General features: G+C 33.4%; 2 protein-coding genes across 2 annotated transcripts in view; both read left to right on the plus strand.

The window, feature by feature from the left end:
- Positions 1 to 26,405, plus strand: part of LOC124438153 — a 281,486-nt gene that overhangs the window by 242,015 nt on the left and 13,066 nt on the right. The gene's annotated exons all lie outside the window — the stretch shown is intronic.
- Positions 2,066 to 26,358, plus strand: LOC124438155. The gene is made up of 10 exons (XM_046988151.1): positions 2,066 to 2,166; positions 3,647 to 4,246; positions 5,946 to 6,063; positions 6,344 to 6,421; positions 7,625 to 8,334; positions 8,422 to 9,001; positions 9,804 to 10,516; positions 10,899 to 11,523; positions 25,155 to 25,860; positions 26,237 to 26,358. Coding segments are annotated over exons 2-10 (4,122 nt in total). The 5' UTR covers positions 2,066 to 2,166; positions 3,647 to 3,655; the 3' UTR covers positions 26,238 to 26,358.

Below are 26,405 nucleotides of genomic sequence, written 5' to 3' on the forward strand. Positions count from 1 at the left end.
AAAACTGTAAAGTTTTTGAAACGTGAAGAAAGCGTAATATTTTTTAGCAAGTTGCTATGCTCCAATTGTGTAACTTAGATCAGTTTTTTTTTAATTGTTGCTATATATCGTATTTACTCATACTTTTCTCTAAAATGAATGTTTTATCGCTATAATAATCATATAGGAGTCGTAGTTGACATCAAAAAGTGCATTTTTAATTTTCTACCATTGTAAGAGTTCTAAATTTGTATTTTTGTGGTTTGTGTCACAAGCAATTTTACCGCCAACCAACTACCAAAGTTAAAAGCTAACACTGGTATCATCCATTCTCACCTATTTTAATGTCCAACTCTATTCATTCATTTTCAGCAGTTTTAAAAGACGATTTCAAAAATTGTGAGTCTCTCAGCTACTAAATGTTTTTAATGCCCTTCCTCTCTCACTTGACTAGCGTTTCTGGAACTATTACTGTTATCGCACGCTTGTCATGTTCACTCCTGCCCTTTGAAATGAGCAGGACAACCTATATAAATACTTGAAATAGACTACGCTTCTATCGCATAATATTCCGGTGCCTGCTTCTTATTGGCATTTTAATACTTAGTACGACTTTTACTGGTTAGTACTGCCATTTGAAATCAGTAGACCACCGACCAACGCTTGTAAGTGTATAGTAATTACTAAAAAACTATTACGTTTTGTTTGTGCTATTAATTTTTATTAAATATTTTACAGGTTTTAAGCAAGTAACTGTAAAAGATCCTTTGTCACTATTCATTTCCTATAAAAACCAGATACTAACCAGCTGCTATGTTTAAAGTACTTAGCATGTATTTTTTCTTTTTCTAAGTACCATTGTTAAAAAAAACTGTTAGATATGTTTGAATTTGATCAATGAAATGCATAGTCTGAAGAGGTTTTTTATTTGCCTTATCGTTGGTTAGTCTGTTTCGTTTGATATGTTACAATACTGGTCAAAATTTCTTTTTTATCAACTAAAAATGTCTAATAGAAACGAAGTGCCTGTACATATCATCTGTACATTTCATCACCTTGATGAATGGTGCAAAATTTAACATGACGTCGTTCATAATATTTTGATGGTTGTACATACCATAAAAATCTTGATATCGTACACACATAAGAATATAGAAGCTCTCTGCTTTGCTTGCATTTTGATGGTTGTACATCCCATAAAAATCTTGATATCGTACACACATAAGAATATAGAAGCTCTCTGCTTTGCTTGCATTTTGATGGTTGTACATACCATAAAAATCTTGATATCGTACACACATAAGAATATAGAAGCTCTCTGCTTTGCTTGCATTTTGATGGTTGTACATCCCATAAAAATCTTGATATCGTACACACATAAGAATATAGAAGCTCTCTGCTTTGCTGCATTTTGCTGGTTGTACATCCCATAAAAATCTTGATATCGTACACACATAAGAATATAGAAGCTCTCTGCTTTGCTTGCAGCAATTATTTGTAAACGTTTTTTTTATTGCAGCAAGAGTTGGAGTTTCTGGTTAACCTAATGTACCATTTTATAATTAAACTTTCATAAAATAAACAACAAATAGTAAAATTGATAGAAAAGATTACAAAGTTAGTCAGAATTGCTGCAGACATAACACACCTTCCTTGTTCTGCTAACAACAGTGAAATTATTGAAATAGCATAATATTTGAAAGCATTTATTCGTTCTAAAAATTAGGAACTGAGCACTCTAGCTACATGCAGTTAAAGTAACTAAAAAATACAGCGTCTTCAATATGTTGAAAGTATGTTATAACTTATAACGAACTAATGATTCTTACTGTTGAAATGTATGAGAAAATTTTCTCTTCTGTTTTGTGTTCCTGCGTTCTAAACAAAGTTTGAAAACATCTCATATAAGATATATTAAGCTTTTTTTGCATCAGGATTCTAGTTTTTTCTATTCCAAATATAATACTTGTAAATTTTCCATATATTTCTTCACACTACGCAGCGCGCTGAGATAATACTCAAAAAATCTTTTTATCAGTGTACTTCCTGCTGTGATCTTTTCAAATAGACCATATTGCCAAACAGGTATTCGACACAGTTTGATGGTTATAATCTGAGGCGTACAAAAACGACGACAATATCAAAGTTTGTCAACTTGTTAAACACTCAAAGATCGTCAAATTGATTGTAAGTTTTTCATTTTAAGTTGTATTGTATTTTATACACTAGACTATTAAGTGCTAGCTACCCGTCAAGATGTTACTGAGTTACATACTTTCTATATGTCGTAGTTGCCTTCAATCTTCGAACTATCTACATTATTAGCGGTGGAGATATTTTCCTCCAAAAACGTAGCGATAATCGTAGCAAACGTAGAAAACGTAGCAAAATCAGAAGAAATGTGGAAGCGATAAACATACAGAGTAAAACGTTTCTATAGACTTTAAGGTTTTCGCTGATATTACCATCATTAATAAAGTTATGTGTCTATGGAAATCTAAGAACATGGTTATTTACAAGTTTAGATTATTAACGTTTCTGCTTGGGTCGATCTCATTCATACTTTCTAAGGTTAAAGCTGAAGGCGACAGTATAAATATATACTGGTGGGCGGAAGTTGACACGCAAGCAATTCTTTTCACGCTGATTTTACACTGCTATTAAATTGGACCAAATATTTTGTATTAGTTGATTCAGAAGTTTGGTTTAGTGAACAGTAATTTACTTTGCATTTAGTTTATCAATTAATATGATTCGTCAAAAAATTAAAAGTGTTAAATCAAAGATGGTATATTTATCAAATTTTGAAGGTTCTGGAATAGTTTACATACAGAATAAAATAAATAAAGATAAGCAAATGTTTGAAGGAAATAAGTCGTTTTAAATGGTCATTGAAGTTGAAACGCCTTTTTTGAGTATTGTATGTAGTGCATTAAACCTATTTTACTGATATTTGTGCAAATTTGCAGAGTAACCACAAATTTTGAGAAATTTCTGTGTGCAAAAGATTAGAAAGAATTGTATTGGCCAGTATATCTTTGATATTTGGCGCATGTAAATATATTTTAATGTTACAAGGAAGAATTTGCTTTTAAGATCTAACTAATAATTGATAATAATAGTCAATAAAGTAAATGGTTTGAACCCGGGAGTATCGTTACATGTTTGTAGACGTATATCGTCCAGATTATACTATTTACTAGTGCCTTTTGATGTGAAATAAACTGTTCACCAGTATTCCTCTTAATCTGGCACTTACTTGTACAAAAACTCTCATTACAAACACCACGGACGTACTGCCATTACCGACAGAAGACATTATGGACCTACTGGAGCTCTGCCTTACCTCGACTTACTTCCAGTACAAAGGTACACACTACAAACAATTACATAGAACAGCAATGGGCTCACCCGTTTCTGTTGTAGTTCCTGAAATTGTAATGCAATCTGTAGAGGAACGGGCGCTCACGACTTACAAACATGCACTACCTTTTTGGTTCCGCTACGTATGCAAAAGATTAGAAAGAATTGTATTGGCTAGTAAATCTTTGATATTTGGCGCATGCAAATATATTTTAATGTTGTAAGGATGATTTGCTTTTAACATCTAACTAATAATTGATATTAATAGTCAAATTTAACAGGTAAATTTCCCAAATTTAACTAGACAACAGAGATGGAAATTTCTACAGAGGCAAGTAGAAGCAATATGGAACCAACAACTGAGAGCTCTGATAAATCTGTGCATTATTATAATAAGAAATCAAACTCATACAGCAGTCAAGCAGAAGCTATGTCATTTTTTGAAGAAGGAAATTTAAGTATGAATAATGGTGATTATGGAACAGCAATTGAAAACTACAAAAGATGTTTGGAAAATGCCGACAAGGATAACGTGAAAATGATGGTTTATTTTGGTCTTGGTAACGCTTACACCCTCTCTGATAATTGGGAGGAAGGATTGAACAGTTTTAATCATTACTTAAAGTTTTCGTCTAAAGTTGAAAGTGAATATTTTGAACATCAAGTATACCTTGGCCTGGGGAGTGTTCATTCTACCATGAAAAGATTGGAGGAAGCCATGAAGAAAGATGAAATGGAATGTCTCTGCCATATTGCATTGGGAGGATTGAATAAGTTGCTTGAAAATTATGAGCAATCTTTGGAGCATTATAGAAAAGGATTCTCTCTTATTATTGAATCTCAACAGCAACAACATGAACAGCATCATCGACCGCGACGACCAAGAAAAGTTGGTGGTATCAACGTTAGTAAAGATTTCGTCAACCTTAACATGAAGAACTTGTCAATTGTTACTTCAGCTGGAATTGTGAATGGAGTGTTAGCTGTTTTATGGGAATTAGCGGAATTGTTTGATAAACTTGAGCAATGGGGAGATGCAGCATTTGTATATGAAACATATCTGGATATGATCACAAAAGATGAAGATATAGATAAACAAAAGAACGTCATGGAGCGTCTGGTGCAAGTATACGATGAAGAAGAGCGTTATTACTTAAGAAATTCGATGGAAGCCAAGTTACAAGAAATCATTAAGAAAAAGAACGAAAAAGGTAGAGAGTTTGCACTAATGAGATAGATTTTTAGTAATCTGTTCATTGATTGTTTCCGTTTTACTTAACCTTAATTTTATACTTTTATCATTTTATGAATTGTTGTCATCAGAGTGGGAATTCATTGGTGAATCTGTTATACATAAAGAATTGTTCTTAAAATTGATTAAGTATGGACGAAATCCCAATGTCGAGGTCAAGCATGTAGACAATGTACTTGTGATAATCTCTGACGAGTTTTGCATCGGTAGAGGAAGTGATGGAACCCGTGTTTATCTGGGACTGAAAAAGGATGGTTACGGCAAAGCAGTAAAACGAATACGTCGAGATAACTGCATCACGATTGCCAAGAAAGAAAAGGAAATCTTGAGAGAATTCAACGCAAAGGAGTCGAAATTTGTTGTGAAATATTACTACTTAGAAGAGGACACTGAATCAGACTATGTCTATTTGATACTAGACCTATGTGAGGAATCGTTGGAGAGGTTTGTGGCATCTTCTACATTGCAGGATCTTCAAAAATCTCTTCCCGAAATTCTCAGACAAGTGTTAAAAGGATTAGCTGATCTTCACTGCGGCCCATGTCCTATTCTTCATCGGGATTTAAAGCCTTCCAATGTTCTCCGAGACGCACATGGTAAATTTCTGATTGCTGACTTTGGTATAAGTCGAAAATTGAAGGGTGGCCTTAAGACATATCATACTAGCTCTAAAAAGGGAACTCAGGATTGGATTGCTCCTGAATCATATTGTAAAGATGAAGATTCAGTTGATACATCACGTTACAAAAAAGAGTCAGATGTAATGGTAGGTGTAGAAATGTATCCTTTAGTAAATGACACATAAATTAAATTCTTGACAATTTATTCACGCTATTCAGTTTGATCGATTTAGAACGCAGGAATGTTGGCTTATTATGTTGCAACAAAAGCGGAACATGCTTTTGGACCTGAAGAGAATAGATTGAAAAACTTGTTAGATGGAAACCCTGTTGGCTTGAAGAATATCGAGGACGTTCAACTTGGAGATCTTCTTTCATGGATGCTACAACTAAAACCAGAAGACAGGCCATCAGCCAATGAGGCGTTAAAACATCCTTATTTACAATCCGATGAGGAGAAGTTTGACATGCTGTGTGATGTTGGGAACCAACCAGAGATAAAACTATCGAAAGGTCAAAATTCACATGTTCGTAAACAGTTGGATTGTCATTCAAAATGGATGGAGCTTATCGACGATGAAGTATTAGAAGATTTCACAACTTTTGAAAAGAATGGCAAAAAGAAAACTTTGACTTACGAGCCTACATGGGCAAGGTGTTTAAGATTCATAAGAAACGTGAATGAGCATTGGAACGATAAACCTCGTACACATCTGTTGCCTTATGTCAAGGAAGAGAAATATGTAGATTATTTCTTGCGACGTTTTCCTGAACTGCCTCTTCTGGTGCACAAAATCATAAGGTCAACTGACTGGAAAACAAGACCTGATCTCAAGAAACATTTCACCTGTAAGCCATAAACATAGTTTTCCTTTTTCAAAGACATTACTGAATTATGCTTCCATGATGATATTAATATCCCCGATTTAATTTTGATGCTCACTCAATCTTTTTCGGTAAATTAACAAATTTTGCTATAAAAAAAATTGTTTTCTTACTCTGCCAACTCTCTTTTTTGGTTGTATTTTTATTTAGTGTGTTTTTAGCACTCTATAATGTTTTTCTCTCTCGACTTTCTACACTTTAAGCTGTACATAATAGTGACAATACCATTGTGAACATTTTTCAGATACTGTGGATCATGTGAAAATTGAAGAAGTTAGTGGAAAGAAAAGCAAAGAGGTCATGGACAATGTATATCTTGACGGTAAATAAAGTTACAACAAACTAATGCTCACTGGAAGTTAATCACTCTGAAAATATAACTCTTGTCTACGACTTAGCATATATTATTTTAGGAATTGGTAAATGATTTAAATTGATGAGAATCCACTTTGTAACAGTAAATAAAAGTCGATTATTCTAATATAAAAGGGTTGCCGTATTCCTCTAATACACGTCTAGCCTCACTTACGCGTTTCCCTCTGGTGAACGCCCCTTCCGAATGTGGTTTTTATTAGAGTAATTCCATGAAAATAAGAAAATATAAAATATTCAACAATCCTATAGATAAATAAGCAACAAATGTTTGTTTGGAGAATTTTATATGGTGCCTTCCTGATGTCCATCTAGTCATTTTATTTTTTATACTAGCAAGAGTCGTTTAGGTTAGTCCTGTTTTTACGAGCTTCGTGGAAAGGTCTGAATGTAAGAGTGAGTAGCAATCTAGGAGGTCTGGGGATGTATTGACTAATCATAATATCCTGCATGATAAATGTACAGCGTTTGTCGGTTTTTTAGAGTGACTTTCATTCGTTATGAAGGTTGAATTACTTTTCAAGATAGAGAAAACTATCAAAAGGTGTCGTAGTGTTAGCGATAGGCAAAAGTTAAAACTTGCCAAAAAAAGTTAAGATTTTTTATTTATGTCTAAGCGACAAACAAATAATGATTTATCCTTCTTTCGAATAACATTTTTCTTGAGAAAATCAATAAAAGCTATATTGTTGAATTCAACTTAAACCTAGAACTCTTCACTTGAATCTGTTGCGCTTTGTATTTTTTTTTTCAAGTCAAATTGATTTTAGTACGGTCTGGTACTAATGATAGTTGTCGATATTAACGTTTATGCAAAGTAGCTAATAACTTTTCGTTTAATTACAAAAACTAGTCTTAGTTTTTGTTTTTCCATTTTGCCAAACAATGCCCTCATGATATGAGTAAAAGACCTGGGTGAGATTTCCCGTGTAAGAGCTTTTTAGATCCATTCTTATCAGAACTCATTGTTTAAATAAGTGGTCGTAATATGTTTATTTGTTGTTTTTGTAAGTTTTTCTTTACAAATTGTATCTGCTATCTGAATCGTTGGTGCAATAGGGAAACTCGAGCACTGCTGTTTATTTATTATTTGACTATTCAGCTACAACATATTACTCTCTCTATAAATGGAATACTTTTACTTCTATTTCAGAATTACAGCTGCATGAATGGAAATACAATGATAAATCGACAAAACATAAAGAATTGTTTTTAAAATTAATTGAGTATGGGAAAGACCCTAATGTTGAGGTTAAACATGTGGACGATGTACGTGTAATTTTCTCAGAAGACTTTTTACTTGGCAAAGGAAGTGATGGAACCCGTGTTTATCTTGGACTGGGAAAGGATGGTTACGGTAAAGCAGTGAAACGAATTCTTCGTGATACTTATTTGGCACAGCATGAAGAAAAAATTTTTAATGAAATCAATGCTAAGAAGTCGGATTATGTGCTAAATTATTATTGCTCGAGACAAGATATAAGAACAGAATATGTCTATTTGATTCTCGATCTATGTGAAGAATCGTTGGAGCGTTTTGTGCTATCCGAATCAAATAGTTTAGATTATCTTCAAAAATCCCTTCCTAACATTTTCAAGCAAATATTGAACGGCTTAGTTGATCTTCACAGCGATCCACGCCCCATTCTTCATCGAGATTTAAAACCTTCCAATGTTCTCCGAGACACACAAGGCAAATTTTTAATATCCGATTTTGGTATTAGTCGAATTTTGAAGAATGACTCTCAGACATATGTAAGCGATGCTAATAGGGGAACTCCGCATTGGATTGCCCCTGAATCTTATATTGTTGATAAAAATTTATTTGATAAAGGACGTTACAAAACAAAGTCTGATGTAATGGTAGGTAATGGGTTGTCACTATTTGCAAATTGTACGTAAATTTAATTTTTACATTTTACGCACTCTGTTATGATTAATTTATTTTAGAATGCAGGAATGGTGGCTTACTTTGTTGCAACAAAAGGAAAACATCCTTTTGGTACTAAAGTGTTCATACTTCAAAATTTGTTGGATGGAAAACCTGTTGGCTTGAAGGAAATCAGTAATGTCGAACTAAATGATCTTCTTTCATGGATGCTACAACATAAACCCGAACTCCGGCCATCTGCAAAGGAGGCTTTAAAACACCCTTATTTACTATCTGATGAAGAAATGTTTGACTTGCTGTGTAAAGTTGGAAATCAACCGGAGATAAAGATAGCGCATTTAGATCATCCTCTCAGCTCAGATATCCATGAGCAGTTAAATGGGTTAAAAAATTGGAAGGGTCGTATTGATCCTGAAGTCTTCAGTGATTTCAATGTGGGACACTACGATACTACATGGTTAGGTTGCTTGAAATTTATACAAAATGTTTACCAGCAATGGAAGGATGAGCATCGTACAAAACTGTCACCATATATCAAGGAAGGCAACTATAAAGAGTATTTTGTACGGGTTTTACCAGAGCTTCCTCTTCTGGCGCACAGAATCATGAGGTTAAATGATATGGCAAAAGGTATTCCTAGTAAGTTACAAGCATAGAAATAATTCTTCAGTTTTAACGATATTGCTAAATTATATCCATTTTCCCTTGGTAACGTCGGAACATAATAGGGTTTTTTACTTGTTTGCAAAAGCAATTTTTCTCGTGAATCGTAAAAATGCTCTCTTTCGTTAAAATATTTTTGCATTGTTTGCTGGAGCACTTGTAGCGCTTCTGTTTCTCCGGTTCAAAAAATTCAATTTATTTTAAGAGGATTTTTGGTCATAACTATTTAACATTCAGAAACTAATTTTCATATTGTATGTTAATGTGAATAGGATGTGCGTTTTATCCATTGCAGAATTGCTCAATCTAGTATAGCAGATCTAGCGTTTGTCAAAATGAATTATAGACGCTCAATTTTAAATTCAAAATATATTCAAACCAAAACTATTGAATTTGAAATTCAAAAAAATTAAACTTTATCAATGGACTTGCCTCTATGTATTTGGAAATGGAAATATATCCAAGCATGAGCTGCATCAATTTATTTTGACGTACCCTAGATCCGCCACTGGCTTTATTGAGTTAAAGGTTGGTATAATCATGCAATGAACTAATCGTGGAATGTCGATTATTGTGCGTGAATTGTATGATGACCAACTCATTTCTACCGGAGTACACGTTATTTCCACATCAAAATAAAAACATTCGTGTTTTCTCTTCCAGAAAAAAAGACAGCAATGTTATATGTTATGTGATATTGCCAAAACAAATAAAACTATGAATTGATGAATTTATCAGTCCTTTTTTAATTTTTCCTGATTTGTACTTCTCCTTTAAGTTCAAGAATTGTTGCATCAACCATGGACATGTTTTGATAAATCAAGAATACATCAAAAAAAGTTTAAAAAGATGGAGGAATATGGACGCAAACATCCAGAAAAAGTTACACTGCTCAGTGAATTGCGTGTAATCTTCAAGGAGGAGTTTTTGCTTGGCAAGGGAAGTGATGGAACTCGTGTTTACCTTGCCCTGGGAAACAATGGTTATGGAAAAGCAGTAAAGCGAATACACAAAGATAGCGGCAAAGACTATGCAAATCGAGAAAAAGAAATTTTTAATGTGTTGAATGCAAAGCGTTCAAATTATGTTGTGAATTTTTGGGATTTAAAGAAGAGCCTTGACGAAGAGTATTTGTACATGATATTGGATTTGTGTGAAGAATCGTTAGAGAGTTATGTGAATTCTTCTTCTTTGCAAGATCTTCAAAAAGTCGTTCCTAAAGTTCTTATTCAAATCTTAAATGGTCTAGCTCACCTTCACAGTGGACAGCGTCCTATTCTTCATCGGGATTTAAGACCCTCGAATGTTCTTCGAGATGTACAAGGAAATTTTTTAATCGCTGATTTTGGAATAAGTCATATGTTATCTGATGAAACTTTGACACATGAAAGCATACAGAGGGGAGCTAAAAATTGGATAGCTCCAGAGTCATATGACCCATCAGATGATACAATTAATAAAGTTCGTTACAAAAAAGAGTCTGACATTATGGTAAGTTCTTGAAGTAGAACTAGAGGTCTAACTACAGCTCAATGTTTTATTTGCATTTAATTAAATATTGGTATTTGGTAGTGATAATGATTTTACCTCAATTTTTTTCTTTACCTCCATTGTATCGTCTTATAGTATCAACCTATAAATTTAAATAAAAATAAATTAATTTTTGTTAATTGTGTTACAGTTACAATTGTATGTTCCTTATTTAGATTGCTTTTAATACATATATATGGCTACAATTCTATTTGGAGAACATTTTTTAGATTTTTTTAAGCTGCACATTTATTGTTGAGTTCTGCAAATTGCAAATAAATTTAAACTTTAAGATTTTAGTATCCACCACTGACTGTTTACGACAATTTTTTATTGAAAATAGAATGCAGGAATGGTGGCTTATTATGTTGCAACAAAGGGAAAACATCCTTTTGGACATAAACGGCATAGACTGAACAACATTTTGAATGGTAACCCAGTTGGATTGGACGAAATCAAGGATGCCACGTTCAAAGACCTTTTATCGTGGATGCTACAGCTAAAATCTGAAAACAGACCATCTGCCAATGAGGCGTTAAAACACCCTTATCTACAATCAGACGAAGAGAATTTTAACATGCTGTGTGATATGGGTAACCAACTGGAGGTGAAACATTCACAAGGTCAAAATTCTCCCACTTCAGTTGTTCATACGCAGTTGTATGGTTCCACAGAATGGATGAAGCGTATCGATGATAGAGTCGTCAAAGATTTGATCAACTTTGAAGTAAACGACAGTATAGGAACTCTAAAGTACGAGTCTACATGGGCAGGATGCTTAAGATTCATACGAAACGTTGACCAACAATGGCAAAATAAGCCTCTTCCGCGTCTATCACAATATATAAAGCAAGGCAATTATAAAGAGTATTTCCTGGAAGTTTTTCCGGAGCTTCCTCTTCTGGTGCACAAAGTCAAAAGGTCGACTGACTGGAAATCTACTCCAGATCTGGAAGAACACTTTCCTAGTAAGTTAACCATTAAAATATTTCTTTTTCGTCCATGATGTAGCTAATCAATCTGTAAAATCTCTAAGTGTAAAAAATGCCGCCTAGTCAGTCAGTTATTCCGGTTATACAGTCGAAGTGTAAATTTTCTGTGTTTGATTTGTCGCGATATGTTTGTTTATCAGTGCATCAAAATTGTCATGAACAAGCTAACTATTTTAAAAATTTTATCTCCAGCATCCCCTTTGACGGTATGAAATGGTTAAAACGCAAATATATTTTTAACATATACTAATATTGATATGGAGATAAACAAGGAGTAAGTGTTTGCGAGGAACGGCGAAGCAACATTATGAAGTGCGAGGCTAAGTCTTCAATTCTACTCTGGCGTCTCAAAAAACACCTCTCAACAACGACTTTATCTCAGTCTAAATATATTTTTTGCAAAAAGTGAGGCTTCAGCTCTCCCAGCCCCCCCAAGCTGTTAACGTTAGTGCAAAGCTTATGATTAACTGTAAGGATTTTTATAGTTAGACAAAGTATGACCCTCACACTCCAAAAAGTGTTTATCTTGTCGATAAAGTTTTGAACGTTCCAATATCAGCAATGTACATGGTTATGAATAATGAACATTTCCTAAGAAATTTGTCTCCACAGGAGCAATACTTCCTAGTAAATATGGTCCCACTTCGGAAATTTGGCCCCCCTTACAAACTTTAAAATCTATTTCAAAAATGGTGCAATTTTTTTCAAAACCAAGATCACAGACGATCTAACATAATACAAGTTATGTAGATTTATACATGACTCGTTGAACTTGTCTTGTTTAAACAAAAAACATATGTTTTGTTACTTTTTCTATGCTTTTAATCGTATTATATTTTATTGCTTACGTTCTCTTATGCTCTTTAATCAAAATTAGTATTTTACGAGTTTTTTGTCTCTGTATTGACGTATCATATGTAAATGAAAAAACACTTTTTATTCTTTGTATTGCAAAAGAAATCAGTCGAGTTTAGTAGCTATGTTAATGCAATAAACTAAGGACGAATATTTGTATAGATATCACGATATCAAAGAGATTATATTAAGATAAATTTTCTTCCTTCAACAAGGCGAAAGTTATTATGAAATATTCATATGATTCTGTCCTTGGTGCTTATGTATTTAGTACATGGATATTTATGGTTGTTTAAGGAAGTCTATATCCATTGAATCATAAATTGCAGGTATATTATAAGTGTGAGTGTGAACTTTCTTTTCATTGTTGGAGGTTGCTCTGAGCTAGATGAAGGTTGGTATACTCAAATATATACTTAATATCAATGCTTATAAATAATGCAAAAATATTAAATAGTTATCTGAGGAGAAAGATAAAATGCTCCCTTCAAGAAAGAAAAATTCAAAAGAAAATAACATTTTGTTATGACTATACATTGTCGACAGTTCTCTTAGACGGCAATTGACGTACCTATGTTGAATCTGTTGAATCTTTAAATGTACATCGCACAAAGCAAATGTCGTTGTATTTATGATCTGTATAGCCAGATTTGCATCCTATGTTTAAATTCATTGTCATTGTCAAGAATCGTTTAAACAATAGTCATATTGATTTTCATTGAAGTAGATTTGAGTGTAGATGTGTACGTTTATGTTGGATGTCTGCAAAATGTTTTTTTGTATCTGTAACTAGTTCTAATTTATTTATTTAATATTATATTATTTTCCACCACTTAAACACAATTATTGCAATCGTGATCTTCAAACACTGTTTTACGTTATTTAATATGGTCATGTACTTATACGTTGCTTGAAAGTGATGCATGAAGCATGAAAACGTTGCAAAACAAAAAGCATACAAATATTAATATTCAGAAATGCGCAAAAAGCACTTCCTATCAAGGCATTTAACCAACATCTCGCATCTTTCGTACTTTCGGTTTGACTTCATGATGTTAGTTGTTCCTTCTAAACATACACAATACAATTTGCTTTCTGCTAATCTTGAGGGTATACGCACTTTACTACAGAAACCATGAGATTATAAATGGTTTGTCTCGTTCCTTGAGCCATGCGTATTTAAATAGCTCAGTTCCGTTTCTATAAGATTACTGGGACGATGAGTATGGTTGGTGTAACTCTCGAAACATCCGGCCGTCATACCAATGTACAGTGTCGATTCGTTACAATCTGTTCTTGTTTGGCCTTGTAAACGAGTGATGAAATCATTTTCTTTCAAGAGGGCACTTTTATTTTATTCGACAATTGCAATTTTTTTGTGATGAATGTAATTTAAGGCTATTTTCAACGAGGTGGAATTTTCCGTCTGAATAAACAATTATTGCATGAGGTTGAGCATGACATCAAGAATTATTCAGACCGAGGTCAATGTCATCTTCCGAAGCGAAGCTGAGTATAGTTGAGGAAGTTGGTTCATATTAATACAAATTTTTCTAACTGTGTATTTTAGCTCCTCAAACAACTGAGAAAATTGAACTTTTGCATCAAAAGAATAAAGTTAAAGGTTACATGATGCTACCATTTGATTTTATACATTTCTCTTTATGAAAAATGCATTGATGTTTTTACTATAAACAAGGTCAAGGCCAGTAGAGTAGTCAACTGTATTTTGTTTCACTCATGTACTTTAAATTAATTTTGTTAATGTGTTACAGTTACAATTGTATGTTCCTTATTTAGATTGCTTTTAATACATATATATGGCTACAATTTATTTGGAGAACATTTTTAGATTTTTAAGCTGCACATTTATTGTTGAGTTCTGCAAAAAATAAATTTAATCTTTAAGGTTTTAGTATCCACCACTGACTGTTTATGACAATTTTTGAAAATAGAATGCCGGAATGGTGGCTTATTATGTTGCAACAAAGGAAAACATCCTTTGGAACTGAACTGCATAGACTGGAAACATTTTGATGGAAACCCAGTTGGATTAATGAAATCAAGGATGCCACGTTCAAAGACCTTTTATCGTGGATGCTACAGTTAAAACCTGAAGACAGGCCATCTGCCGATAAGGCGTTAAAACACCCTTATCTAAAATCAGACGAAGAGAAATTTAACATGCTGTGTGATATGGGGAACCAACTGGAGGTGAAACACTCACAAGGTCAAAATTCACCCACTTCAGACGTTTATACGCAGTTGTATGGTTCCACTGAATGGATGAAGCGTATTGATGATGAAGTCGTTAAAGATTTAATCAACTTTGAAGTAAACGACAGTATAAGAACTCTAAAGTACGAGTCTACATGGGTAGGATGCTTAAGATTCATACGAAACGTTGACCAACATTGGCAAGATAAGCCTCGTCCGCATCTATCACAATATGTGAAGCAAGGCAATTATAAAAAGTATTTCCTACAACGTTTTCCTGAACTTCCTCTTCTGATGCACAAAGTCAATAGATCACAGGAAAACTAAACCAGATTGCAAGAATAATCAAGAACATCGTGCATTTGTTCAGGATTTGTTTACACTATCTACTCATAAGTTTTATTTTCTCGCTTTGAAATTTAATGACTTTGCATTTAAACATTTTTTCACTCGATAATGAAGTCTTATAATTAATTATGTAATATATACTGTAAAAAATTGTAATCTCCGCAAATGGATGTGATTACTTAAAATATTTATAATGGGACTTAAAATATTGCTAATTCTAATGTAAAGTTATGTAGTGGCGACGTATCCCTCGCAATACATGGCATTCATCTTGTTAAATGAATTAAATTTATATGTTCCTCATACGCATTTTGTTAAATATATGCATGGCTGCGACTCAAAATTATTTAGATTTTTGAGCGTTGGAGATTGACCTCATCGCAGAATACAGAGACGAGTTAACAATTGGATAACTCCAGCATATGATCTATCCAGCATACAATCATCAATGTATCTTCCTACAAGAAACAGTCTGATGTTATGATAAGTGTTTGTTGTGGACACTTAAATGTATTTGAATTCTGCAAATAACAAATAAAGTCAATTTTTGACGTTTCAGTATCCACCGCCACTAACCTTGTAACTGTTATGATGTTTTTTTATTGATTTTATAATTCAGGAATAGTAGCTTTTTACGTTGAAACAAATGGAAAACATCGTTTTGGACCTAAACGGTTTTTATTTTTTCATAAATGTTTTCAGTATGAAAGCTAGTTGATATTGGCAAATAGTCGAAGTCAATTATTTAAGTAACACTTTATGCAATGAAATTTGTCAAATTTATTCAATGAAATACAGATGATGTTTCACTTCACTCCGAAGATTTGAGAAAGTTTTGACAAATCTTCCTTTTCCCTTTTGCTTTTGATTATTGAATATATCCAAGCTGTTTGTACACCTGCCACATTTCAACATCATGTCAAAATGCTTTTTTGATGATTCTCCGCTTACTTTGTAAATGGAAAACACCCATAGATTTGCATATCCCATTCTACAATCGGAAGATTTTTCGTTCGCAAGCCTGTTATGGTCATTCTCGGTCCTACTCGTGTTACAGTTTATTACCGTTCGCATCAAATTATCTCAAGAGCTATTTAAGATATCGGCAAAATATACGCATAGACCGCAGTCCTGTGTTTTTCTACTGTAGAAGCACATCCGGGCATTTGTACAAAGTTGACCGACATTTCTTGCTACATGGAGTGGACTTGGATGAAATCAAAGATGCCACACTAAAACCAGAAGACAAGCCATCTGCAGACGAAGAATGTTATGTATAAAGTTGGAAAACAACGATCGATTAAAACAAATGTCTGTGTTAGATAAAATGCAAAATGAATGAGAGCTTGAGCGCTTTCCGGCACCCGTGTCATAATTACCAGATATTCAACATGTTGAATAATTTCGGTCAGGAATGAATGTTTCTTCCAAGTGTGCGCGCATGAAAAGCTATTGCCTCACAAATGTAACCTTTACGCATGCTCTGTCTACGGTAATATTTGCTATTCAAAGCAAAATGGCTCCTGCTTATGGTATGTCTGATCCGTCGTCAGAGGTAGAAGACAAAGAAATGTTGCTTTTGCCATTTTTGTTGCGGCTACGGCGAAGGCGTTTGAAAGCAGCTAAATCAACTACATGGACAAAGCGTGGAATTTCTGGACGCCCTACACAGCGAGCTACAATATTGTCCGTGAGCTGGATGCTGAAGATGCTGAGCAGTTTCGGAAGTATCGTAGATTAGATAAAACCACTTTCGATAAATGAATTTGGTCTTCTAACATTATATCAGCTATCACGTTTTGTACCGCCATTTTCGTACAAAGAATAAAATGAGTTATTTTGCGCATGCGTAAAGTTACACTTGCTGAGGTGATAGTTTTTGATGCGCGCTCACATGGAGGAAACATTCATTCGTGACCAACATTATTCAACATGATGAATATCTGACAAATATGACACCGTTGACACGCCTGCCGAAAAGCGCTTAAAAATGCCGCCGAACACTGGAGGAACTTGCTTACACCAACTTTCACGAGTGAAGCTTAGCTCAGCTACAGTATAGTAACTATACAGTAGAGCCACTCTATTGAAATTTTTTGTGTCACGCATATCTTATTACCAGGGGCGGATCTAGGATTTTTCAAACATCAGTCATAAAACGTCGAAGGCGCTCCCCACCTGGGGGGGTCTGAGGAATTCTCCCTGAGAAATTTTGAATTTCAGAGCCTTGGAAATGCCATTTTCAGCGTTTTAGAGCAATACAAAATGTATTTGTGGGCATCGTTTTTGCGTAAAAACAACACATTTTGCTTACGTTTTTTCAAAAAAAATGAAGTGAACAATACTTGAATGTTTTGCAAAATATTTAGGCTCATTATCATGCCAAATATATGGCTCATTAGCATGTCTAGGAACGTAAAATTTATTTTACAATAATGCTATTCAAAAACAGATATAGTCTTTAAAAATTTCTACCAAGTTGTCAGGCATAGACCCCCCTAGAGACCCCCATTCAAACCTCTATGTAATGAGTTTAGTTAGAAATTTGGTACTACAAGTGACAGTTGATAGATATAGAAAAGCTCAGACTTCAAACCATGCAAGTTTATTGTAACCCTTTACCCATCTCCACATCAGTGCCAGCAAATTCACCTTTGAGAAAAACTCAAAATTTTTTCTGCCAAAGATTAAGCAAAAATTATCAGAGTGAAAATTTGCAGTTAAGGACAGCTTAATGCCATAAATGTTTATTAGGCATTTCACTAGACTATTATCTCCTGTAAGTATATGCAAGGTGCTATATAGCAATCACTAGTAGCATTGTATTTGCAAATACAAACAGAATGTAACCAACATGTCTTTAATTATATAATTACATGAATGTTAAAATTGGTTCATGTGTCATGCTTACTGGTTATGATAAATATCTTTTCATATGATCAAAGCTTGTTTAAATGTAAATCAGAAATAATTTAGTTTAGAAATTATAATGATCATCAGAAAAATTACCTAGTGATCATGAAAATACTTTGCTGTTTTGCCAAATTTCAAGGTTTATCTGCATACATAGAAAGACATTTTTACTTTATAGAAAATGCTTTTCATACATCAATAGCCCTTTGGAATTTATGGCAAACAATCTGGTATGAGCCGTAGATTAACACACCTTTACATCTCTACATGAGGTGTTCAGTTAGAAAAGGGGACAATATGTGACATGGGACAACATTCCATGTATGTGAAATACTCAGGTTTAATACCATTCCAGTCAAATTGTCAAAATAAAAGCTTCATGGATCAGAAGACTCAAAATCACAGGTTATAGTAAACAGCTTCTCATGTAATCAATGTTAGTTTTCTCAAATCTTAAACAATATGTAGTATAACTGTCCAATGATTGAATGATCAATGATCATAAACTGAAAACCCCAAACATTTGTTTATGATAAAGTAAATAATAGTATGGCGCCTTATGGCTACAGATTTTTGTCCATTGAAATATATTTGCAGGAATGTAGGATTTCGCTGCCATATAACGGCCACGATTCCCAAGCATTAAAGAAATCATAGCTAAAAGTCCTTCGTCAACAACAATTTTAGAAGCATCAATCTGCTTACCATACGCCATATTAACATAAATCGCATCACACACTCGCATAAATTGACTTTGATATATTGCATTCATGCATACACTTCACTTGTCCTTTACTTACGATTTTCGATGTAAATTTCTGCTGATAAAACTCAAAACAATGTTGGCTTGCTTTTGAACATCAATGACTGAAATGTCGCTCGAGATCGTCTTTGCCAAGCATTTACAATTCATCCATAAATTTTCGCCCTCTTGAAAAATTCCCAGTTTAGAAAGCAGCATTCATGTCAATATATGAATTTGTAAAGATTTCCATAAATTCCATCTGATTGTAGTTTCTATCATGCTTATAAAAATTACTATAAAACGATCAAACATTCAATTCAGACAGTGAGCTTGACTATGTTAGTTCAGTTGGCTATCAGTCGAAATCCGTCAAACCAATCACAATAAAGCAAAATTCAAATGAACCAATTGTAAGATAGCAATTGACTCCTTTATACGTCCACCCTTATTATCAGTCGAGAACATTCCAGACTGTCCACTGATCTGGCTATTGACCAATAAAATAAGCGTTTTGACGTTCATAGACTCCTTTATCCGTCGAACCAGTCAAGCCACCCCGCTTATCAGTCGGTTATTCCAGGTCAATTAAAATTCAACTGATCTGGTTACCAACGAGATATTCATTGGATTAGTCATTAGTTTTCAATAATAAATAAAGCTGGATTTTTATCACGAAGTAAATGCGATAAGAAAATAAGAATAATTAATGAATTTTTAATTAATATGAATAGGTAATTTTTGAATTTCAAACATCAGTCGCGCGACGGATTTGACATACTCTAGATCCGCCCCTGCTTATTACACATGTGATTACCTTAGTGGCAGCCAGTCATTTGCAATTTCTGACCAATAGGAATGATGAAATGGTCAACGGCAGCCAGTAAACTAATTAAATATACAGCAGCCAGTTGCACAGCCATGGAGCATTTTCAACCCTGTACTGAATTGAGCTTCGTTAAGTGAGTTTAAAATTCAGCTCAGTCTTAATACAAATCATTCGCTACATCAAACACGCGATTATAAGCCAAATTTTCAACCCTGTGCTGAGTTCAAGCCCCGTTTTAGCTAATCGGGTTGAATTTGCGACTCCAATTATGGGCTGATTGCAGAAGCTCGGGTAGCCGTGATTCAGCCAAGCGTTAAATGATTTTGGCAAAAGGAAACGATTCAATACTTGTCATCAGATAAATCTTCTCGAGCAATTTCACAATATTCTGATTTAATAACTACGCAAAACATTTAAAACTAAAACAATCAATTTGGCCTAATTTTAGAATTACAGCAGGAATGAATTGTGGCATTTAACAAACTGTTCTAATTTTTAATCTTGAAATTTTGCCTCCTATCAATCCCTCAAAATCATTTCACGCCTAACTAAATCCCGGTTAACTGGGATCATGTAAACAGCCCCTTAACATTCTAACATCGCCATGTGTCGAACTCAGCACTGGAACGAAAATTACCACCATGTAATCGTTTTTAACGTAGAGCTGAGTTTTTTAACCATTTTTAGTCAATTGATGTCGGCTAGACATTATTTTTATGTTTTATATTTCTGGTTTCTCTTGGATTAGATTCCTGTTAATTTCTAATAACTTTTTAACTAATTGCCAAAGGCTATACTTTGTTTTGGAGGACCCCAAACAGATTTTTAGAGTTTTTCTATTTATGTAACACGGCGATTTGTAATTTTCAGGGTGCCAATTTAGCACCCTTTAGGGAAATGAAGTATGGAGCTTTTGGCTGCGTACTTCTATTAAAAATGGACGCCATATTGAAAAACAAACAATGCTCTTTGTTTGAAATGTTACGCCACAGGGTACAGCAACAATAGAAGATTTATTGTGTTGTAAACGATCAGTATTTGGGCATAAACATCAAGAAATAGTTATTTTTGCATACGGCTTATGATTAAGTCACAAGATAATTTTACAAAACTTACATGAAGTAGCTCAATCATTAGTAAAACAATAATTTTTATTGCAAGAACTACGGAAAAGTTTTGAGGGTTTTTCAAAAATTATTTCAACATGATTAAAAAAAATTTAATGTGGACATTTTGTACTGTTATTTAAAAATAGGAAGTCCCTTTGGAACTTTTTGAAGATGGATGATTGTTTTTTTTGAATGTGAGGACACGAGCAAAGTGTTAATAAAGGCAGGTAAAGAAAGAGTGAAAAAAATCATTGACTCGAGCAAAACTAGAGGAGATTCCATTCATGAAAGATTAGAAAAAAAGAATCCTTGAAGGGAATCCTGACATTCAAATACAATGTCGCAAGTCACGTGTTTCATCGTATACTTCACTGAACCATATAAAACGTCATTTAAAGCGTCAAAGCGTGAGTCAAGAAAAAACTGATGCTACAACTTGCTCGTTTGTTGTAAAACGTACACGACGATCAAATTCAAGAACAACGTTTTCTTTCCAGGAAGACTGTGTTTTTTGTGGTGAAAAATGTTTTATGCGAAAGGATCCCCGTCACCATAGTCGATAGCATTCACTTACCTTGTGTAAGATGGAAGATCGTGGTGTGGGGCAAAAGTCATTTAAAGACAATATCTTTTTTGGAATAGCATTATTGTAAATTGAACTTTGTTCCTAGACATGGTAATGAGCCATATATTTGGCATGATAATGAGCCTAAATATTTGGCAAAACATTCAAGTATTGTTGACTTCAGTTTTTTTTTCAGAAGAAAACGTGAGCAAAATGTGTTGTATTTACGCTAAAACAATGCCCACAAAATGCATTTTGTATTGCTCTAAAACGCTGAAAATGGCATTTCCAAGCCTCCGAAATTCAAAATTTCCCAGGGGAGAACTCCTCGGACCCCACCAGGTGCGGAGCGCCTCTGACGTTTTATGACTGATGTTTGAAAAATCCTAGATCCGCTCCTGCTTTATCATATATGAGTCATAAGATATCATTATACTTTAAAAATCTGGATATGACTGTTGTTTGTCAAAAACAATGACCTTATTTATAAAATACGGTGAAAGATCAGGAAATAAATGCAAAAAGAAGTCATAAAAACAGGTATGACTGAAAGAGTTTATTTAAGCAGTATTAAAATATGTTTTTGTTATCGAGTTAAATTACAGTAATTTAGAAAATGTTCATATGGCCTTTGTCATAATCACCACAAAACACAACAGTCTCTCGTTCGCAGCATTTTTTATTCAGGCAGTGGAAATGTTCAATAACAGCCAAATAATAAAATTTTAGATTCCTAACCCCTTTGTTTTATATGATCTTTGTAACTCATTTTGTATATATATTTCTACAACATAGCATGCCAGTATCAGTAAGTATTATTTTCATAATTTATTTAAACATGTGCTAAAAGACAGAGGTGAGACAGTTCGGATGGCTGAAATCTAGATATAGAATGTGTCAGCCAATATATGAGCTCGTAAATTAGATTTTCACCAAGGGTGCCAAGTTGACACTCTTAAAATTATGAATTTTATATTTTGTAAAAATACAAGAAATGAAAAAACCTGCTTGGGGTCCTTCACAGCAACGTTCTAACTTAAAGTGGCATTTGGCAACCGGACTATAATTAGAATTTAAATTTAATTGAGTTAATTTACCACGCACAATAAAACATGCGAGTAAACAGCCATTTTCATGTCAAGAACGCTGGTCAGAGACAATCATTAATCACCCACATCCCACAATGGCTACTCCATTTTCCCATTCTCTGGATGAAAAAAACTAGTAAAAGCTGTAACGTATGGAACAAATGCCACTAGCAAGCTGCTGTAGACACAATTTCACTTTATATTTTCTTTACAACCCGCCTACAATAATTCACTAATTTTCTTATTTACACTCATGCACTATTCGTGTTACGATTGGTAAGACTTGTATATTATTTATTGGCACAGGATCATACACGTAGCCAGAACGATAATTGGGGGGGGCGGGCATATTCATATACATTAATTTTATAATACGTAAAAACAAATTTTATTTTTACGATAGAAAACATGCTCAATTGCATGCGCATATAAAATTTAAATAAAACATTTCCAAATTCAATATTCACAAATTTTATTTTCTCTCCGCCCAACCCCTCCCTAAGGGAAAATATAGTTTTTTCCTGCTGTGATCTTTGGAAATGCTTCCATTGTTAAAAGATTATTTACATACGCGATGCAAAACTTGTCATACGTATTATTTTGATAGTTGATTCTCATCAGACGAAGCAAAAACGTTTAAGTAGTGGAACAAGCACTGTAAGTGTTATTTGTATCGTATTCTCTTCATGATTTAACACTGGTACGCTTTGCCATAAAAATTTGCGAATTCTTTCAGTATATGTAATGACAATGTTCAAATTCCATTGCTTTAGACTTTTGACTTGAAGGCCACAAGTTTGAATTTATATGTAGTTTTAGTCTCTATTTATTTCTCCTTGTCTAAGATTATATTTTTAAGGTATAGATTTTTACAAATAGCGAAAAAATTAGAAAAAAATTAGTCAGACAGCAAGTACTAAAACAATTCCATACAATTTGGCTGGGGTGTTCGATTGTTACTCACTAATATATCGTTATTCTTATAAAATAGCGTTACAACAAGACTATTTTAAAGTTCTTATTAATTTGGCAACTTTTTTAGCGTGTATATTAAATATTTATTTTGTTCATGAGTCATGAGTCAAGAGACTTGAACTACGTAGGCGGGAATGGACACGCAAGCAAATTTTTCAATAAAAAATGAAATTCATAGGAAGATTGTTGTTGGCGTTGTTTAAACTATTTTCATTAGCTTATCATTTAGATCTTCACAAATTTCCGTTAGTACTTCATGATGATTTGGTTTGAAACTGGTAATCGCTTGAAAACACTGTAAAACTGAAATTACATGGATTACTATGCCGCATTTCAATAAATACGATATTCAAGTTTATCGTTTGCATTCTTTCGTCTGTTTAACGTTTCAGAGGGAAAAACTGTAAATGTTAAGTACATCATAACTGAAATAAATATTACTGAAAGATTGCCGATAAAAATTTCGTATAACTTATCTTTGAAAAGTGAAAATATTTAAAGTTACCGGTTCATTAAATGCACCATGCTAAGCAAAACAAGAATGATGAGAATATTAAAATGACGTGTTCTCTCACACTCGAATTTGTTTGCAATATGAATACGATGTGAATAATATATATGTTGTAATCTATTATCTCAAGGGTTATTAAATATAGATAGGTAGATTGCAATGCAGTTTTCAAAAGCTTAGCTTGTTTTTAATTAGCTGAAATTTAATCGTTGTTGCTAATACCTGTATCTAACATCTTAAATTTTATTTTTTAGAAATTATTATTTTCCTATCCAAGTAAAAGCAAGTTGATTTTCTTTCTGTCATAATGATGATTAAATGTCCAAGCGCTTTGATAAGAAATTTTTTTTGAAATTTGTCTTGTTTTTTATAAAATGAAAGCAAAAACAGGCTTTTAATAAAACGAAAGCAAAAACAAAAAAATAAAATTGTCAAAGCCAAAAAGATTAAAATACACTAAATTTAATTATTTTTATGATGCTTCGTTATTGGTCAAAAATTATTTTATACTGTTTCAATATAAGATGTCTTCATTTTGACATGTTTAAAACATGTTCAAAAGTATACCTTTTGTATTTTTTAGCTACCACGTTTGATCATGAGCCGTGCTGACTACATCGTACAGTACAAAATTCTCGTATATGCATTCCACACACATCTTTATAGAAGTTCATTTCACTGACTTCCACACACGCAGTTCAACCAATAATTTAATAAAACTACCGCAAGTTTTTTTCATGAATTTATGTATGGCACTTTTCATTAATGAGATTATTTCTTCCTGAATTAAAGACTGAACATTTCTATAAAGCTATTTGCATCAAAGACAGAAGTGATGTATAATATTTCAAATTGTATATTTTAATGAGCCATGTATACATCTACATGCATAATGTAGCTTTTAAAATAACGCATACAATTATCGTCTTTGATGAGTAATTTTTATTGTTACGGATTTTTTAGTTCTAACATTTTTGCCATTCAAATGGATCCAAGCCACAACTTCTCAGAAAGTCTGGTCAGAGACTCAAGTTTTTCAGAAGGTAACCTTAAAAACATTAGGTTCTTTAATTCTCCGAACTCTTTTCAACTCGACAGATGCTTTCATCTTTGATTTTTCAGTCTCAATGTTTTTGCATTTAAAGTGAAAAGATCCTGACGTCCCTCAATGTCCTTTGAACTAAATATCCCTCATCCATGTGTTTGGGAGCAGGGGAATATGCTGTTAATACAAATAAACTCAAACAAAGGCAAACATGTTGTTATGTTATTATGTTATTATTTAGTAGCTAAATATAAAAGTCTGTTCACCTTAACGGGCAAATCGGTGTAGGTATTTCAAATCTTGTCTAATAGCCACATTTTCTTGATGTGCGTGTAATTAGAAAATTAAATTCCTTCTTGATACATTGATATATTCCTTTCTAAATAGTTTACTTTACTTTTTAATTGAAGAATTGCTGTCTCAACCATGGAAATGTTATGATAAATCAATAATGCATCAGCAAAAGTTCAGAATGATGGAGAAATATGGGCAGGAAAATCCAAGAAAAGTTAAACTTGTAAATGGTGTAAAGGTTATTTGTTCTGAAGAGTTTTTGCTTGGTAAAGGAAGTGATGGAACTCGTGTTTACCTTGGACTCGGAAAAGATGGTTACGGAAAAGTAGTAAAACGATTGCTTCGAGATAACTGCGTGGAGTTAGCCAAACGAGAAAAAGATATTTTGAATGAGTTGAATGCAAAGCGTTCAAATTATGTTGTGAATTATTGGTATCTTGAAGAAGAACCAGGCACAGATTATTTGTATTTGATATTAGATTTGTGTGAAGAATCGTTAGAGAGTTATGTGAAATCTTCTTCTTTGCAAGATCTTCAAAAAGTCGTTCCTAAAGTTCTTATTCAGATCTTAAATGGTCTAGTTCACCTTCACAGTGGTTCGTGTCCTATTCTTCATCGGGATTTAAGACCATCAAACGTTCTTCGAGATGTGGATGGAAATTTTTTAATCGCTGACTTTGGTATAAGTCGAAAATTATTAAATGAAACTTCTACACATCGGAGCATACAAAGGGGAGCAAAAAATTGGATAGCTCCAGAATCATATAACGCATCAGATGATACAATTAATAAAGTTCGTTCCAAAAAAAGTCTGACATTATGGTAAGTTCTTGAAGTAGAAATAGAGGTCCAACTACAGGTCAATGTTGTGTTTGCATTTGAATGTTGTATTTAGTCGGGATATCATTATCACTGCCACTGATATCACTATCACTTTTAAATAAATTTTTGTTTACCTTCATTGTACAGTCATATAGTGGCGAAATACAAATTGTACTGCATAAAATATAAAAATATGTATATGTATGATAATGAATTTATTGTTGTTATTGCCTTATTGTATGTCTCTCATTTAGATTGCTCTAAAAAATTTGTGGCTACGATTCTTAATTGGAGAACATTATTCTGATTTTTTTCGACTGAACTTGTATTTTTTGCAACTAACAAATAAATTAACTCCATTTTTTATTGAAAATAGAATGCCGGAATGGTGGCTTATTATGTTGCAACAAAGGGGAAACATCCTTTTGGAATTGAACGGCATAGACTGGACAACATTTTAAAAGGAAACCCAGTTGGCTTGGACGAAATCAAGGATGCCACGTTCAAAGACCTTTTATCGTGGATGCTACAGTTAATACCTGAAG

This window comes from Xenia sp. Carnegie-2017, unplaced genomic scaffold (assembly GCF_021976095.1).
Source record: "Xenia sp. Carnegie-2017 unplaced genomic scaffold, XeniaSp_v1 HiC_scaffold_19, whole genome shotgun sequence".
Classification (NCBI taxonomy): Eukaryota; Metazoa; Cnidaria; class Anthozoa; order Malacalcyonacea; family Xeniidae; genus Xenia; species Xenia sp. Carnegie-2017.

Excerpts from the sequence above, each read along its gene's own strand:
- LOC124438155 (XM_046988151.1), top strand. The coding sequence starts at position 3,656 with ATGGAAATTTCTACAGAGGCAAGTAGAAGCAATATGGAACCAACAACT. Across the intron at positions 6,064-6,343 it reads TCTCAAGAAACATTTCACCT|ATACTGTGGATCATGTGAAA; the intron begins GTAAGCCATAAA and ends AACATTTTTCAG. Across the intron at positions 8,335-8,421 it reads AAACAAAGTCTGATGTAATG|AATGCAGGAATGGTGGCTTA; the intron begins GTAGGTAATGGG and ends AATTTATTTTAG.